The sequence below is a fragment of the Amblyomma maculatum genome, chromosome 9 (genome assembly GCF_055883805.1).
Source record: "Amblyomma maculatum isolate TAMU_Amacu chromosome 9, ASM5588380v1, whole genome shotgun sequence".
NCBI lineage: Eukaryota > Metazoa > Arthropoda > Arachnida > Ixodida > Ixodidae > Amblyomma > Amblyomma maculatum.
Window position 1 is genome coordinate 64,693,145 of NC_139352.1, and position 18,915 is coordinate 64,712,059.

At 44.7% G+C, this 18,915-nt stretch overlaps 2 protein-coding genes across 4 annotated transcripts in view; one reads left to right on the top strand and one right to left on the bottom strand.

The window, feature by feature from the left end:
* Positions 1–4,877, bottom strand: part of Pex13 (peroxisomal biogenesis factor 13) — a 29,338-nt gene extending 24,461 nt beyond the window's left edge. For both annotated transcript variants that reach the window (XM_084578922.1, XM_084578924.1), the window contains exon 1: positions 4,606–4,877. In XM_084578922.1, coding sequence (XP_084435048.1) covers positions 4,606–4,694 — 89 coding nt within the window. In that variant the 5' untranslated portion in view covers positions 4,695–4,877. The remainder of the gene's footprint in view (positions 1–4,605) is intronic.
* Positions 4,878–5,126: 249 nt separating this feature from the next.
* Positions 5,127–14,739, top strand: mTTF (mitochondrial transcription termination factor). 2 transcript variants are annotated; one of them, XM_084578925.1, is made up of 4 exons: positions 5,127–5,574; positions 6,476–6,745; positions 8,752–9,024; positions 14,461–14,739. In XM_084578925.1, exons 1-4 carry the CDS (start codon positions 5,128–5,130, stop codon positions 14,725–14,727), a joined length of 1,257 nt encoding a protein of 418 aa, XP_084435051.1. In that variant the 5' UTR covers position 5,127; the 3' UTR covers positions 14,728–14,739. The 2 variants fall into 2 exon arrangements, with proteins under 2 accessions (XP_084435051.1, XP_084435052.1); XM_084578926.1 differs by having other exon boundaries at positions 5,436–5,574; positions 6,480–6,745.
* Positions 14,740–18,915: the final 4,176 nt, after the last annotated feature.

Consider the following 18,915-nt stretch of genomic DNA (forward strand, 5'->3'; position numbering starts at 1 on the left):
GCCCGGCTGATACGTGTGTTGCAGCAGCAACAGCACAGTCGCCAGCCCCACAATCGAAGGCTAGTAAATGTTAAGGGACCGTAAGTCAATGTCAATCAGGTGCCGACAGGATGCCAATCACCTGAAGACATAGCACTTTGTTTTAGAGTCCCCTACCTAGTACGCAGTCAGACGGGTATTTGATGTCATGGTAGTCAGACAAAAATACAGAAAAAGAGAAAGACAACTAGACTATTGTGTAGTGATGATGACCACATTGATGATCTGTGCAGCAGTTGGTGAATAAATGAGCCGCACAATCTCCCAGAGCTCCTCGTTACACGCCATGCTCGTAGCACAAGGCACGTTGGTCTACTTAATGCGCAGTCACGAAGTCCATGAAGCTGAGCACCCTGCCAGTGACAGGCTAGCACTCGTCATACTAGGGATCAAATCTTGCATCTCCTGTATAGTTGGCTGATATGAAATGTTGGCTAATATGAAAGAGCAGTAATCATAAAACACACGAGTTTCACATTCTTGTGAAGTTAATTTCCTTCTAGGCAAATTCAGCATGTGCTCCCTATTGGCAATAAAAAGCTGTCTAGGAGTTCGGCGGATAAGCAAAGAAAAGCCGCTGGGGCTTTGTTCACTGTGTTCTAATGAAGCTTGCATCGTAAACATTTATCTTGTACCTGACTACTTTCCACCAAGTTTGGCGTTCATGCAACACTTCATTTAAGGTTTTAAGTTTTAAGGTTTGCTCTTTCTGTGGCTAGAGATCAAATTATTTCTTACAAACATTCCTGTCTTGTCAGTGCCTACTACCCATTCCACTAACAAAATTTTCAGGCTCATACTATGCTCCTTTAGGAATTTTATGAAAGAACCACCTTTCTCTCTCACAGCCATTCAAAATACGCACAAATTCTGCTCTAGTAAATCACAATATCATCACTCTGATAAACAAAGCATCACTCCTGATCATGCAGTGAGTTTCAGTTTTCTGTTTTCCCCTTTTGAATTTGTGCCACTCAAAATTTTGAAAGTGGTTTGCTGTGGCAGAGAGGGGATTCTGAGAACCATGATGTCACAATCAACCTCAGAAGCCTGAAAAGCTTCAAACCTTCAGAAGGTTTGAAAAAGGTGCGGAAGATGAAAAAACATTACAGTAATGGCACCCTTGCTCATTTACACTGTCAGGTTTTCGAATAAAACAATGGATGACATTGAAAGGTTTATATCATTAAACAGAGTTGCCCTTTTTTATCTTAACTTTTTATATTGCCTCTGAGAGAGAATTTAATGAAACCTAAACAAGGAAGTAAGTTTTTATGACAGCTTTGTTTGAAATAAGCAGTATCTTGATATTGTAACATAGCGACAATATAATTTCACAAAAGGTACCTTCAGATTCCTAACATGACGAGCTCATTGTAAAACATCAATCCCCCTCCCCCCAAAAAGCAACTTTCAACCTATAGACCTGTTCACAGCTCTTGTCACTTTGAAGCAGAAGGGAAGTAGGGAAAGACCACTCAAGTGATAGCACAATGTCCGAAGCACCCTTCTGCAAACAAAGTGTGTTTTTATCACAAGGTCTCTAATGACTTTGGTCATCGCTTGTCTTATCTAAGCAGACTGCACTGACACAGCCTGCTCAATTTCTTTTATGCTGCCAAGGTTAAGGTTATGCTGCTAGGCTAGGTGATAAAAATAGCAATCAATAAGTTCAAGGGCGAAGTGACCTGTACGATGGAAGGAGCACAAAATACAAAAGTGTATGCAGACTAATTAAGTGGCCATATCACTACTGCATAAATAATTTTCATTTCTTCTTTTGCACTGCATTTCAAAAGTTGTTTCTTGGAATCTATAAAAGCACGCACTGGGTTCTTCACTTCTATTAAGACATGCGTGAACATGATATATTGGACGCCATCTCCTCTCCATAAGCATGTTGGAAATCGAACTTACAACTTTGTGACCGATGTGCATTCTGAGATAGGACGATTCTAAGATAGAGACAGATCAGAGCTGACAACAGCGCATCCAAAACTGCGTGCAAAACAACAGACAGGTTCATACTGGAAAGTTACAGTGCAAAAAGACAAGACGGGAAGAAGATGGACAGACGTGCGCTGACTCGAAACTAAATTTTTATTGGAAAGAAACATATCTTTATAAAATTCTTTCAAGCGATAATAAGAAGCCTATAGCACTTGTGTAAAGCACATTGAAAGGGGTTAAAACATATCACAAGCCACAATCACTGGATGGCGTGATTCTAATCAGGAACCACATCTCTTTATCTACTAATAGAACCGAAAGCTGGCTTACACACTGTGACTGTCTTTTTCGGATCAAGTAGGCCTCCATCAGCCTTCTTGTTGTTTTATCCCGATGTCGAAATAAAATCTTAGTGTTCGCAACTAAAGGGCGGCAGTTGTTTTTCTTTTTCTTTTCATATTTTTCACAGTTACGACAGTGACCCTTCAAATGGGAGCAGTTAGTATCAGAGATTGATCTGAGATGTTCTTGCAAACGAATATTTATGAATCTTCCGGTTTGTTCTATATATACTTTGTTGCATGATAGTGGAATTTCATGCACTACGGTGCATGCGCATTGTACAATGATTGACCTGTGCGACACCTGGCATTTAAAGGGGTTAAATTTTGTCAACTTCTCATGATGGTCCTTAATTGCACGGAAGAGCCCACTCAACTTATACGGCACTGAAAAACAACGCCAACATTGGAACGTCCTGCTACATTTTTGAAATCGTGGGCTACTTTGTGGACATAGGGAATGACAGCCACTTTTTTATCTGCTTTATTCCTCTCTTTAGGATCCAGAAGTCCCTCCCTCACCTGTCGCACAAGCTTTTCGCAAGCTGTCGAGATGACAGATGCTGGAAAACCCGAATTTTCCAGACGGCGTATCTGTGATCGTACACTATCTGGGATGTTATGATGACACGAGTTCTGTAGGCCGGAGCGGATGCAAGAATAGGCGATTCCATTCTTGACAATCTTAGAGTGGCTAGACGAATAGTTAAGCACGGGCTTCTGGGACCTTAGCGAATACAACCAACATAAGTGATCACTCTTAAAAAACAGCTTCAAACTTAAAAACTTCAAACGTGAAAGACAACCTGGTGGCACATTCGCGAAACAACTTAAGGAAATCAACTATAGCTCTGCTGAATTTGTCTTTATCAACCAAAATCAAAAAATCATTTACATATCTGAATATACGTGTATTGCTAGTCCACTGATGCGCTTACTGATTGCTTTGTCGACTTGACTTAATAAAATATTGCCAAGTACTGGTGCTACCTTTGACCCGATGCGTATATCCGTTTTCTGCACATACACACCGTCTTGCCATCCTACATATGTGGATTGCAAGTAAAAAGACAGCAGTTCAAGAAACACATCCAGTGGAATTCCGCATCGACCCAAAAAACCTGCCTCATCATTATCGTCAACACTGCAACTTTTTACAGCTGTCATGATACCTTTGTGCGGTAGAGAATAATACAGGTCCTCTATGTCGATACTGAAGCCTGAACACATTCCCGGATTGTTGTGCTTGAGGAAATGCACTCAGTTTTTTTCAATTAAAAAAAGATCACGAACCACTAACGATGAAAGGTGCTTCTGCAAATAACTTGACACCTTGTCTTGCCAAGTTCCTGCTTCTGAAATAATGGCTCTGAATGGAACGTTAATTTTATGGGTCTTTGCCATGAAAAACATGTCTAACGTGTCACCTTCGGCCTTCAAAACCGCCGTCGCCAGTGAGACCAGATTACACTCGTTAAGCAATGAAACGGCCTGTTCCCTCACAACTCGGCTGCTCACATTAACACGCTTTAAAACCTTAATTACTGCTGCTAAGGCCTTTTCAGCAAACACCACTTCGGGAGCTACAACAAAATGTCATTCTTTGTCCGACAAGACAAGCCGTAACTTGTTGGCCTCGAAAAAGTCTACTGCTCAGAGAGGATACAGCCATTTATGAAAACGTAGTCGGAAGGCCAGTGCGATCCTTCTTAAAACCTCAAATGGCGCTGTTCAATGTGGCTGTGATACAATTGCAATTGTCGCCGCTTCGCTACAATGCAACCACTACATGCCGGTGCGGAGTTCCACTCCAGCAAAGCCGGAAGCAGCCTCTGCGTAGTGAACGGGCTTAAGGTCGTTGCGGCGGCCTCACGCAAGGCGACACAGAACCTTACCCCCTCTTCAACTTTCCCCCTTATGTCCACACGCAAGACACCAGCCGAAACTCGAACCAAAGTACAAGCACCGCAAGCACAGCCTCGATCACCGTACAACCCATATTTCTTGTCAAGCACTTCTAGTTTCTTCGTGTTGCATGTAAACTATTTTCAACAATTCAGCATAATACCGAAGCGGCTACGCAACACCGCGCTCAAGCGAGGAGCTCGTTATATTACCTGCTCTCTTTTTCCTCTAACGTCTACGGATAAGGAGCACTAATGATTCAACGGCAGCCCCGCTTCGCAGACTATCGAAACGATGCTCTGCTTCAGCCTGTATGAGATACTCCTGTCACGTTTACTTTAAAATGCAAAAGCACAATCGGGTCACTCACCAGGACGAATTGTTTACAGGTGCTGCGGTCGTTGAGGAAGACGGTCGACCCGCAGAGCACGTCTCCCAAGGTTTCAGCGGCGACGTCATAGCGGCCGTCTCCAATACGTCGCGAAAACAGCTGTCGACATTCAGGTGCAGTCAGCACTGCAATCGCGCCGAGTCTGAGCACCTAACAAGAAGAAACCATTAGGGCGGACTCAGAAGTGACAGCTCGTCCCTGAACGACGTCAAGTACGGACGGCTCTTCCGCAAAAGTTCACGCGGCTGCCATATTTAGGTCGGTTTTATTCTGTTATAACAGAGCCGCTGTTTCTCATACGCGGTTTCTGTTTAAAGCCAACACAAATTTTGCAAAAAAATTAAAAATATAATACCATACTCAATTTATTTTTATAATAGCAATTTTTTAGTGATTTTTGTGGTCTGAAAATTGTTTTTGATGATTTTGTTCTTGAGGAATCAGCAAACCCGGCCGCCGCAAGGCTGGCGTCGGTCCAAACACGTTCAATCCAATCCCTAAATGGGAGCCATTAGCGGCATGGCAGCGTGCGGAACTGTTTGGTTTCGCTTGCTCGTCATCGGACGCCGGTGTTCCCGCCGTTTCCCGCTGTCATCGTCGGCACTGTCCTTACTAACCTCACGGACTACCTGTGCGTCGCAGCGCTGCTCGGTTCCAGAAGCGTGCACGACAGTTCGCTGCCTGCGATTGTGCACGCAAGATTCACAACAGCAAGAACGTCATGATCCGTTGTTTTCACTGCTGGGTTTCGAAAATGACACTGAGTACCGTGTTTGGCGGCACGAACACGAACAGGTGCTGTGCAGTGTGCCCGAACGGCGGCTGGTGGCCGCTTGCCAGTGGCTTTTGGACAGACGTATTGAACCGAGCGCGCTTCGCGGCCGGCCTGTTTTGCTTAAGGTCTCGACAACCGCCCTTAGACGGCGCATGGACATCATCGAACGAGAGGTGAGACCGTCACACTTGAAAGTACTAAGGAAGCGTGTTTCATACAAGCGAAAATTCGGGAAAAAACAAATAAAAATAAATGCTTCTAAGGACGCACTCAATGGTGAAAGAGCCGTTCCTAGAAGCCGTATGGCAAGTAGCCAATGGTACAAAACTTTACACAAATATAACTGGTATCATTCTCGAGGCTCATGCATTTCTTGAGCACGCAGAAGCTGAAACCGGAATAATAGAAAATACCTGGGGTGTGTTGTATATGTTGTGATGCAATTCCTGCCCATTTCTTTCTTGATGTAGAACTTATGCTTAAATCTTGTATAGTGGGGATTCATAAAGTAAAGCAAAAAGCTCGAATTGACTTAAGTGTCAATGCAATTTCACATATAACCTAAAATAATTGTATTGTGCATGCATGGAGGCTTCCTGTGATCTAGCCGTATAATTGTGTTTTAGACAAGTTAATTGACCTTGGAGCAGGTTGACTTTATTATTGTGTGTACTAATTAAGAATACTAGTCAGAATTTGTTTCACTGATCACTGTCATATGCATAATGTATTGATATTTATGTATACATTTCCTTGTTACACACGGACTGAAAACGTTCAAGATCTGGTACCATAATTTTAGTTTCAGTTGTCACCTCTGGTGTCTTGATGTTTTCTGAGTTGCGCATGTAATATTTTAAGCATGGACGACTTCCTGAGCCCAGTCAAGCCACTGTCAACAATTTCCTAGCCATGCATCTAATTCCAAAATTGTATTTTGGAGAAAAGTAAAGTGCATTGTACAGACTGATGTTTTCACTGGTTTATGGTGCTTTGTTTTCTTGTCTAAGCAAAAGAAATTGCACGAACTTATCGCTGAGTTTTTTCTTTGTATTTTTTCCCCCTCTGGTACAGGTAGACAGCGCGAAGCTGAGCGTGGAGGCCAGATTGATGCTCCTGTCTTATCCAGAGTCCCTACTGTCCTTTGTGTCCACAAAGTGGGGTGTGTGCACGACATTGAATAACCGTTTGAGCATACTGCGTGAAGCACTGTCCCTCTCTGAGGAGGAATGTCTGTTGCTGTTTGCTAAGCTTCCCTGTCTGCTCAGCCACGAACCGGGCCGCCTCGAGAGGATGCTGAGTTTCCTGAAAGAGTGTGGCATTTCCCGGGATGCTGTACTTAAGGTCAGGCCTGCCATTGCATTTTGCTTGCAATGTTCTGTGATAAGACAGTACTGTTCCTAGCTCCTGCCATTATGACCATCTTCCTCTTCAAAATTCTGTCATTATAATCATCTTTCTCTTCAAACTACAATTTTTTATGTATTTAAAAGTTTATTTAAAATTATTGATGTTTTTGTTTTCTGAAGTTATTTATTACGTACTAGCAGCACAGCATGTTTTGTGTAAAAAGTTTAGTGAACAAAACTCATGAACAGCAGTCTCAAAATCTTTACCGACAGTAAGATTAGAAATTACCATGAGAAAAAAATAATTCTTGTACTGCCACTAAACTTTTAGTTCCTCGAAAAGAAACATAATGCATAAAAATCTATATTGAAACAGCTCGCATCTTAGTTGTTGCATGCAGTTTTGTTTTGAAGAAATGGGAATAGGTAGCAAAGCAGTTTCTTGCTATGTTTGCCGTATAATAGTACCCATAATTAAATTTGTTTATTGACTGTATGTTTCATGCCATGCAGTCAGCATTGCAGTTCATAGGAGAGCTGTGAACAGATCATAGCATGAAACTTGGAAGGCTTGCTTGCAGCCAAGCATCAAACTCTCTGTGTGTTATTTGTGTCCACTTCTGGTGTGGACAGCTTTGTCATTGTGCTCATGGCAGTTTGCTGTGAGCCTAAACGAGAGCAACGTAAAAATGCATAACAGCAGAAATAAGACAAGATTATGAAAGGACACATGAGTTGGAAATTTTAAGTGACAGTCAGCGACTTTCTGGACAACGTTTTTCTTTGAGTCAATCGAAGCCTCTTGTAAAGTTTACAGATACCTGGTTATGGCACTGAGAAGCACAGAAGAGCAAATTAAAGTTAATTGCTTCATGTGGTAGTCTTGTTTTCTCAACGGTAGATGGCATCTATAAACCCTGACATTGGTGACACAATATATGCTTAGAATAGTAACTAGAATAGTAAAAGTAAGAAAAGAGGCATTATACCACATTTTGTTTACTGCATAAGTCCATGCTTTCAAAACTTTTCCTAAAATTTTTGCCCAAAGGTTTACAACAAATTATTTTGTCCCAAGTCATGTGCAATGCTTAAGGTAAATAATATTGTCATATATGAACGAGCGTTCGACTAGTTACAGTTCGGTACATGTTACACCAGAGTTGTTTAAATGCTGTATTTAAAAACAAAGTTTCCCCCAGATGCCTTGGAATCATCGGTTTTCTGGTGGCCCCCAAAAGAGGTAAGCCTTGCCTGTAACCACTGGAACTTTTGCAACATCATCATCGTTAGTCAGTCTGCAGGACAAAGGTTTTTCTCATATCCTTCCAGCCAGCTGCAGCCGCTTGATTTCTGTCATCTGGTTTACCTCATCTGCTCGTTTGACTCCCTGTTGCTCCATAGTATATTTGCCTTCTCTAGGAGCACACGTCAGTGTACAGAAGGTCCACTGGATGTCTGTTCATCACGTTGCATATCCAGCCCAAGCCCATTCTTCATCTGAGCTAGTGTATCATTAAATGCCATTTATTTCCTAGTTCTCTTCACTTTCTTTCATTCTCTTAAAGTGCCCCCATTATTTCCCTTCACGTAGATTGCTGCATTGTCTTGAATTTTAGTCCACTCCTTTCCATGCCTCAAATTCGCAGCTGAAACCACTAGAACTTAGCCTTGGCTCGTTGGTGCCGACCGCCTTGTTGCCAACGAACGGATCGGTCGTGTAATGCTCTGCTGTCAAAAATATTCAGCTCACCTGGTCGACTTCTCTGCAGTGCAGCTTTTCATCACCAGCATTCAAAATCTGTGGACAGTGGAGGAACTTCAGTCCTCGCTACTCTGAAGCCGACTTCCAGTGGGGGTTGAGAGCCGCACTGCATGGATCAAAAGTAAACCTTTCGAGCTGCACATTCTCGACAAAATATGTACGCTGTCTGCGGGGAAGTGGCAGCACTGAGTCCCTCTTGTGTTGACACCACCCTCTCCTTCATCTGTGCATTGCAGGACCCATGGGTGTTCCGGCACAGAGAATCCCTGATGAAGTCCCGAGCAGAGCGTTGCAAGTCACTGGGTGTGCCTGTGCGCACGTGGTTGCTGCGATGCCCTGAGGACGTGCTCGAGCGCCACCTGCAGCTGTGGCGGGCCTCGAGGCGGGCTTTGGGTGCCCACCCGGACACTCCGAAGTACCTGGCCGACCGGCTACACTGCGTGCACCTCGAAGAGCTCGTGCGCCGCCACCCACGCCTGCTTAGCATTCGGCCGCCCAAACTCAAGGAGGTGGGAAGCTCAACACCGTCATCTTATTAGCGTTTACTGGAGAATTTGAATGCTATTCATGGATTTGTATGTGCTCTAGCCATATGTGTACAGTTCGTGGTTAAAGATAACGATGTGTCTGAAGATGCATCTAACGTATCCATTCGATTCTTGGTAAAGAAATGGTGGAGACAGACGCTGATATAGGCCCTTGGCTCAAGTCACATCCAACATACACTATGGTCCACTGTTAAAGGGAACATGAGCTCGCATGGGTACCGGGCTTTACAAAGCACTCCCGTGAGAGCTGTTGACAAACGTTCGCACAAGGTGCATACTCAGGAAGCACTGTGGGCTGCTCATGGCGAGCATGCGCATAATGCCACCAGTTCTCGCCAGTTGTTGGCTGCATTTCTTTGCAAAGTGTTTTGGCCCTGCAATCGTGCGTTCCATTTAATAATGGACCGCACTGTACGTCTGCATTTTGCTTGTTACGCGCGCATGGAGCTCAGCTTTTGCGGCCCTCGCAGAGGTACCAAGGAGAAGAGGTGGAACTGTCTTCGCTCGGGGTTGTGTGCAATGAGCTCCGCTTTTCTGCGCACTGGTTACGTGCAAGCGACCGTGGCAGGTAACGCGACTTACACTAGCAGATACGCACATTCACGAACAGCTTTCACTCTGCACTTAACTGTCACCTCGATCTGCTCGTATTGTAAGTGAGCTGTTCCTGGAATTGGGGCTGCCATCGATCCGGCACTAACCCCTGAAGATCAAGTGCTGACATAATACGCACCTCGCCATGCTCTGAGAACACCACGTACCGTAATGCGTTGCAATTAAGCTGTATGAAATGCTATGCTAGTTCCTCTTTACATGCAGATGGAGAGAATAGGATGTTCTTAATAAATCCTTGCTTGAGATTCCACCTCATGTCCATAGCAAGAGGCAGGAATCTACCAGAGGCCTACGTCGGTACAGCGGTGATGACCATGCAGAAAAGGCCGGCGAGCTCGTTGAGGCACAGATGCTCTGCATTGCAATGCATGAGTGTACAACCAGAAAGCCGGAATCGCGCTTGGTCTACTTTCATGCGAGCAGTGATTTATTTTGGGTATTTAGAGGAGGACTTTGTCAAGTGCTCAGTCTGCAGCTTTGGTGTCTAAATTTTGCATACATGGAATTTAAACCCTCATAGGTGCGAGGTTAGCGTGAGCCGATCAAGCTGTCTGGCTTAGCTAGCCGATCGTCACACACGAGCAGAAGATATGTGGCTCTAGACTTTGGTATATGGTAGAAAAGTCACATTTGTTTGCATGAAAATAGCCAGGAGTGAATTTGCAGTTTAACGCTGCTGATCAAAGACTTCTGTCAAGCAGTATATAACTGAAAAACGGACTGTTTTTTTACACAATTATGTAGCAGCACAAACTCCGACAAACAGTGTATTGTTGGCACACTTGAAGTATATGCGCATCGGTCACCTCGTCATCAAATTTGAGGCAGTGTTTAGACACGGGAAAAACTCGCTGTAGCTAACCATCGCATGATTCAATCGTGTGCAATTGTATCAACTTGGATTTGTCCTATTAACCAGTATATTGACACTGTAATTGAAACACAGTGTTGTATCCGTGGTACCAAAACTATGTGAAAGCCTCACATGGTAAGTCAAACTTTGAAAACTGATGTATCGAGAAAAAAATACCTGGTCCGTCCGACGTTTCTTTAGCATTAAAACACATACAAGTTGGATCTGTCCTACATACTACCAGAAAATAATGTACCGATTCCGTCCGATGTAGCTTTAGCCACAGCCTAAAGATAATTAATGCGTTCCGCCTTCTTCCAAAGAGAAGGCAGTTAGGACATGTGATATGATTTTAACACATTGCAGAGAGCCCTTTGTACTGCACCTGTTTTATCGTTCTTTTGGTTAAGCCTACATCTCACACTTAGTCATGAAAGTTATAAGTAATACTCTTGTTTGGGCGAGTTGGTTCATCTTTGAATGGTTACGTATACTTGCGCGAAGAAGACGGGACACAAAAAAGGCACATATATGACATGTCGTATATGTGCCTTTTTTGTGTCCCGTCTTCTTCGCGCAAGTATACGTAACCTATGAAAGTTATGAACTCACTTAGCTCTTTGCATTGATGTATGTACAGTAGTGTAAAGGTGTATTTGAGTAACTAGACTATGATAATCTTTCTGTTTTGTCTCTGTCATCAAAGGTGTGTGTAAACTGCCTTCACTTTAAGAGGGAAGTCAGCATAAAGTACTTAACAGGCCTAAAACAGGATAGCTTTTGGAATTTGCGTGTGAGAAGCAGGACAGCCACAACTGATGGCAGTGCCCTAGACCTTCACTGTAGTGAAGAGTGAGTGATTGAGCCATTTGATTTAAGACTGCTCATGTCTGAGTTGTCCTCAACAGCTGGCCTGGTGAGCTGTATAGAAGCAGGCTTTAACATATGGGATCTGAGACAAGGTCAGAGAACAGCTCAATGATTCAACGCTGAGGCAGCCCAGCTGACCCCTTTGAGGTTGAACATACTAAGTCTTGTGATTGGTGAGCATTCCCCTCTGAATCACCAACCCATTTCGTTAGCAAGCATTCCTTGCAAACTGATGGAACATATTCTGTATTCAAATATATTTAACGTTTTAGAATCCAATTCTTTCTTCACTCCTGCTCAGCATGGTTTCTGGCAAACGATTTCTTGTGAAGCACAACTCCTCTTTTTTACACATTCCCTGCATGCTATATCCGTGACAAAAATTCACAGGCCCACTGCATATTTCTCGATTTCGCCAAAGCAAGTGAAAAGGTGAATCATGGACTACTTATGCTTAAACTGTCTGCTCTAAACTTAGATAATAATGTTCTAGCCTGACTGCAGTGTTTTCTTATTAACCGAGCACAGTACCTAACATTTAATGACTATGATTCCCCCTTAAATGAAGTTACTTCAGGTGTTCTTCACGGTTCCTTATTAGGCCCACTTCTGCTTCTAATATACATTAGTGATTTGCCTAATTGTGTTTCTTTTATCGTACGCTTATACGCTGATGATCGTGTTTTATATCGTGAAATTAATACCAAAGACGACAAACACTGACTTCAAACTGATCTGCATAACATCGCTCTTTGGTGCAATAAATGGCAAACGTAAATAAACCCTCGAAAGTGCGGCACTTTAATGAAAGTTTCCAGACAGAATAACACTCTCTCTTCTTATACCCTGAACAGCATTCCGATTGAATCCGTAACATCCTACTGGTATTTGGGTGTGCTTATATCCTCATCAATAACCTGGAAGCTGCACATTGAACTAATTGTTAGCAGTGCTAACCAGAGGTTAGGTTATTTATGCCAAAACTTCAGGAGATGCCCGGTGTCTTTAAAATTACTGCTTCATAAATAAACACTTGTTCTTCCACTTCCAAAATTAGAATACTCCGCCCCCATTTGGGACCCTCACCATGCCGCCCTTTGCACTGCATTAGGGCTTATTCAGAATAACATAGCTCATTTTGTCCTTCCTAATTATAACTTGACTGTGAGTATAACAGCAATGAAATCTAGCCTTTTTCTACCTTCTCTAGCACAGCGTAGAAAATTTTTGCGCGTGCCTTTTTCATAAACTTTATCATCACCAGTCACTACACACATGTCTTATCATTGCACCCACCTATCGCTCTTCTTTTGTGTTGATCATCAGCCCAAGACTGGATCTATCTTTTGCCATACAAACTTGTTCTTATATAGGTTTGTTCCTCGCACACGCCACCTTCCGACAGCCAAGGCATGCATAATAGTTCAGGCTGATTATCGGCAGTCTGTGATGAGGCTCATTTAATGGCATGCCACATTTGTTAGCTATTCTTTTTCAGATGTTTTCTTTATTGCAGTTTTTTTCAGTTTCACGTGTTACTTTTGTGACTTTTAAGTGTAATATTTGCACTGCTCTTTGAATATTTGTATTTTCTTAAATGTTAACTATGTATACTTGCCGCTTTTTATATATTTTCTATTTATACTTGCCGCTTTTTATATATTTTCGTTTGTTGTGTTTCCCCTTTCCCCTCTATAATGCCCCAGCGCTTGAGGTCATGGGAAATAAATAAATAAAAATATAACTAGTTGCTTTATGGGGTTTAGCGTCCCAAAGTGACAGGCTATGAGAGATGAGGTAGGGGAGGGATCTGGAAATTTCGACCATCTGGGGCTCTTTAACGTGCACTGACATCGCTGAGCAAATGGGCATCATGCTATTCGCCTCCATTTGCAAAGTGGCCACCATGGCCAAAATTCGATTGCGCATCCTTGGGCCCAGCAGTTGAGCACTTTTACCACTGCAACACCTTGGTGGGGTAGCATTACAACTAATTCAGTGCTTGCTTTATGCCAGAGTAACCACCACATATAACGCATAAACTTAAACTTAGAATGCAATGAAAGTGGTTTAAATTTTGTTGGGGACAGTGCAACCCATTGTTAAGACAGGAAGAGAGTCAAGTGCTGTCAGGGGACAGACATGAGTAAATATCAAAACTGTAATTAAGATCAGGTAGGCATAACCGGAGCAAATATATAATGTGAATGATAGGTAAAGGATAATGAAGTAGAGTACTGCAAGAGAAGGCAGGCGTGGCAGGCAGCGTCAGGAGTCAGATAGGTGGGTGGATGAGATTAGGAAGTTTGCAGGAGTAATGTGGCTTCAGTAGTTGCAGGAGGACAGCGTTAGAAAAAAGCTTATTGAGGACCTTTAAGGTACATTGCAGATTGCTAACATAAAAGTACTGAAGTGCCATTCTATCTCAAATATATTTTATTTCTAACCCTTACCTTGAAGGTTATTTATCTTAAAGTTCCTTTATTTCAAAGGTCAGAGGTAAGAGGGGTGTCCTTTTTTCCACTGTGCCACCTGCCAGCTATGGCAGCTATAGGTAAAATGTCCCTACGAACAAATTAAATTCTAATTCACTTCAATTAACTGACTTTGTTGAATTTGTGGTGCCACTTTTTCAGCGGTATTGGGCTTCCCACCTGGTCTTCTATTAGCCGCCTGCCAGCTGTAGTAGATAGTAGATCACTTGTAATTCAGTTCAGTAATTGATTCAGTTGTTTGTAGCAGGTGGCTTTATGATGCCTGTTATTGAGGAATCCCTGGTTTCTCCCTCCATATGGGCTTCTAATGCTTTTGCACTAATAGAGGCCTTTGTGGGGCAATGAATGATAGTTATATATAATGATAATGATGGACCACCACAGACCTGGCAGTCTGAGAAGTCGAGGTGTGGTAATAATGTGACAGATACGAAAGTATTTGTGCAGATGCTGGTGCTTTCACCTGCTTGCGTTCGCGACGGTCAAAAGTGGCACGCAGGCGCGACTTCTGGGATACAGGGTGACGAGACTGAAAACTGCGGGCTTGTTACATGTGTGGCGCAGGTGTTGGACCTGCTGTTCTCCAGCGGCTACAGCGCCGAGCAAGTGTGCCTCTCGCCACGTGTGCTCAGCTCGAGCGTCAGCAGACTGCGCCGGCGACTGCAGTGGCTGGCTACTCGCAATATGCCGTTGCCGTCGCTCTACACGCTTGGCCTGTCAGAGAAGGCCTTCGATCGCGCCTACCGCAAGATGGTCGACGACGGCCGCTACCACCATGAACAGCGGCTGGCGCCTTCGTGCCCGGCCAAAGACCGCACCCAACCTGAATAAACTGCGATTCTACCCATTCTTTTTTCGAATTTCTGCGTTTCAGCTGACCTCTGCGTATTGTTGCATGGAATAGCCGCAGCGCTGGGTAAGGAAGTGAGTGGGGCTGCGGCGCTTTGCTTTTGCTTCCTACTTGAACCTCTTAATCGGCCCTTGAAATGCTAATTGCGGTAATATTCTAATGTAAGAAATCCATGGAGGTGGTCCTTATGAGTATTCAAGTCATATTTGAAAGCTTTGCGTGGAGCGTATAGTTCACAGATAGTTCTTAAAAAGTGTACCTGGGACAGCTAGCGACTAACTGAGCACTGCACGCAAACCTCCCATGTGACGTAACATTTCATGTCACCAGACGTCGCGACGCTCCTCGGCTCCCTCACTGGTCAGTTGCAGAATGATCGCACCGACGCTGCGATTCAGTTCCGAGCGATTGGAACCTCCTCTGTGGCTGGAGGGACGCTCGCTCATTTTCGATCACTGATATCTTCAGTACTAATAATGGTAGCTTAAAAAGTTTTGCCTTACGGTGAGGATTGATGGGATACTTATTGCTCGCCGGCGTTTTCTAGTTTTTGTAAATATCTTTTCATGGGCCTTTTAAAATGGCCAGTCCACGACGAAAATGTTTAAAATACAATTCTACTGCTTGAGCGTAGAGTGATCCGCTATACCGCACGCCTGCATTGTGCATTCTGATTGGTCCCTATGAAGCAGGCTTCATGCTGACGATGAGCACATGACATTATTAGGATGACTTGCGCATGCGCTATGGAGTCCACTGCTATTCAATGCTTAACTCCTGCAGCGCATGCGCGGTTAATGTTAGCAACAGGCTCATGTGACAAATGCTAGTACCTGTCAAGCACTGACTCGCCACTTCGCAAAGGTCGTTGACGACTCGTGGAACGCGCCTTTGTCCTCCCGGTGCATTTTTTATCCTGGATTAGACAAATTTTAATGTGCCCATTACTGAATTGCCATTGGCGTAACCTGCCAGCAGCGGCAAGTATAGTGGCAGAACGAAACGACGTTAGCCAAGTTTACCTGCTGGTGGCAAAGTGTAAAGGCAACGCGTGGCTTGGTGAATTTAGCAAGGTGGCTAGAAGCCAACCAACTGAGGATACGGCTAAGTACAGTGCATAATCGGAAGACGGCTGCCACGGAAAGAACTCGGACGGCGGCTACCGCAATATGAGGAGGTTATGACGAGGCGCTACGAGGAACCAAATTGTGAATTGGAGAAAGCGGGTAAGTGAGAGTGGAAGAATGCACGAAAGGAGGGCGCAGGTGAAAAGCGGAGGAGGGTGTGCGACTGGAGAGCAACGAGGGCAGCCGGGGAAGAGCGAAAAGCCTTCTATCGTCGACAGTACGGTCATATTTAATATCACAGCTGTTTACCTGTTTTTCAGAGCGCAGATTTAGGCGTTCACGGATTTCACGTTTCCGACTAGAATAATAGCATTGTAGTGGGCGTAATGGGACGCCTGTCAAAGCAAGCCAGCTAGAGACATCGACATTCCTTGCGTTTAATATGGTCTCATATGGTTAGCTCTTTAGCTAGGTAAAAAAAAAATTAGGTCATGTCTCCTAAGAGGAGAATGGTGAAAGCCTACCCTTCCTCTCCTGTGACTTGCCTCTCATCGTTTGCCTATTATCGGATTCGTTGCAGTGCTACATACGATTGTAATTGATTTACAGTAAAGGAAAGGCGCAGTATCTGTCACACTTTCTCCGGCAAGTGTTTGGACGGTACATCGCGCCTGTCGCATAACGTTCCATGGTGTGAGTTCGTATGGGATAACAGATAGCAGGAATGCTAGGCGAGAACACATCGCGGAATCTCATGTAATATGATACATATCGCGCACATATTTTCCACTTTTACCATCTTCCTCTATCCATCAACGACGCGGTTCAGGTGTCCGCAGAACAAGTGTGACAGATACCGCTCTTTTCCTTTCCTGTGAGCCAATTATTTTGTAATGAGAGATAAATAGTAATATAATTGTTTCACCGGAAAGGAAAGGCGCAGTATATCTGACACTCTTGTTTTGTGGACACTTGGACCGCGCCGTAAGGGAAGAGAGGAAGCTGGGAGTGAAAATGGAAAGAGAAAAAGAGGAGCCTTAGTGGAGGCCCGGCTACGGAGTAATTTCGACCGCCTGCGGATCGTGCGAGGGTGGCTGTTCCTGGCCCTACGGAGCTGGGACGGTAGGTCAACGCCGCTTGCGGCGGGGGCTAGCCAGCCACCGAACTTTTTATCTGTTGTAGGCCGTCATTGCACCCGCCACCGCTTAGTTGGTGGACGACAGCTGTTGCGGCGCACGCCTTTCTCCCCCTCTTTTTCTTTCTTTTCTATTTTATCTTTTCTGTCCGCACGAGGCAGCGGAGGTGATCCCCAGGTGGCCAATTGCTCCGTAGCCCTTCACTACGGCTCCTCTTCCTCTCTTTCCACTTTCACTCTCACCTTCCTTTCTTCCCTTACGGCGCGGTTGAGGTGCCCACAGAAAACAACTGAGACAGTTACCGCGCTTTTCCCTTCCTATGAATCAATCAGGTGGCTCAGCTACAGAGCCAGTAGCAGGCCTGTGCATTTTCTTTTCCTTCTTCTTACAGCCACAACAACAACATTGTGTGTTGGTTTATACTAAAAGAATTCATACACTGTCTGTCACATTTGCTCATACGGCTCTTCTTTCTGTCTTCCCACTTTCACTCGCACCTGCCTCCCTCCCTCTGCGGTATGGTTCAGGTACACAGTGTTACACCTCCGAACGACAGTAGGAGGCAACAAAGGCCACTGTTTCTGTGGACACCTGAATAATAATAATAATAATAATAATAATAATAATTGGTTCACAGGAAGGGAAAGGCGCCTCAGTATCTGGCACAATTGTTCTGTGGACACCTGAACCGCACCGTAAGAGAAGGGAGGAAGGTGGGAGTGAAAGTGGAAAGAGAGAAAAGGGAGCCGTAGTGGAGGGCTTCGGAGTAATTTAGACCACCTGGGGATCTTTAACATGCGCTGACACCGCACAGCACACGGGGTTGACAGGGCTGGTTTGGAAGAGGCGGTGAAGGGTGGCAGTTCCTGGCCCTACGGGGCTCGGAGATAGGTCAACATCAATGAACGTCACGGTTACCAGAAAGTAGAGAAGCCTGGGTAACCCTGCTGCGAAGCGACGTCCCCGCTGACCAGCAGAAAGCCGTCCGGCTGGCGGCTGAGGCCGCGAATAACCAATGTATATTCGCCAGTCCTTAGTCGCGGAGGTTCCAGCCCCCGTTCCTCAGGCCTGCGTGCCAGGAGCGGGGAGTAGGGGGCCTCCCAAATCGGTGGAAATTAAAGTTTTAATCAATCAATCAATCATGGGCGATAAAGGATCAGCAAATGAACCTTCGCGCTCGGGAATCAGTAAAGTGACGAGGGGACACCACGTGGTTCGACTCAGATCTGCTCTCGTAGCTCATTTGCCGGCCTTTTATCGCCCATACGTAGTCGTGATGTAGACTGAGTGCGCTGGACTTGTCAAGATCTCGGTGGTGACGGGAAGGGCCGCGCTAAATTTGATACGCCGCGGTGAATTATAATAGCGCCGAACAGAAACACGGCTGTCGCCCACACGCGGATGGAGACCAGGTCTTGAATCACGGGGAAAAACTCATTTCCTGCTGGATTACGGAACCTTGTACCGAAATTATCTAGCTGGAATGACATCTATTTCCTGCTGGATTATGGAACCGGAAATGATGTCCTGCTGGAATGTTGAGATTTCCAGCGGGAAAATTTACACCTCCAGTCAACCCCCAGCTTGAAAATTTCCAGCTGGAGTTATTCATTCCTTCCTTTCCAGCTAGAAAATTGCAATACAGCTAGAAATTCAGCTGGAGATGTGATTTTCCAGCTGAAACGGGTACGCTTGAAGAAAGGATACCAGGCGTCTATTTTAGATATGCTGCTAGTAGTAAAAGACTATTGAGGCGCAACACTTAGGCGCCTAATACATCGATGGACTGCTGGACGAGCAAGCGCTGTTCTTCACCCTCAGCACCAAGCCAGTCCACCCAGGTTCAAATAGTATTGGAGGAGGTGGGAAAGAATCCCAATTGCAATGCAACCGGACATGAAAATAACCGCTTGGAGAAGGGCATTAGTCCATTCCTCAGAGGACGTGAAGGAGGCAGAGAAGAGGA

What these genes read in the sequence shown, in the direction of transcription:
- mTTF (XM_084578925.1), top strand. Translation starts at nt 5,128, where the DNA reads ATGGGAGCCATTAGCGGCATGGCAGCGTGCGGAACTGTTTGGTTTCGC. An exon ending in CCCGGGATGCTGTACTTAAG is followed by an intron (nt 6,746 to 8,751) that starts GTCAGGCCTGCC and finishes TGTGCATTGCAG; the next exon opens with GACCCATGGGTGTTCCGGCA. An exon ending in GGCCGCCCAAACTCAAGGAG is followed by an intron (nt 9,025 to 14,460) that starts GTGGGAAGCTCA and finishes TGTGTGGCGCAG; the next exon opens with GTGTTGGACCTGCTGTTCTC.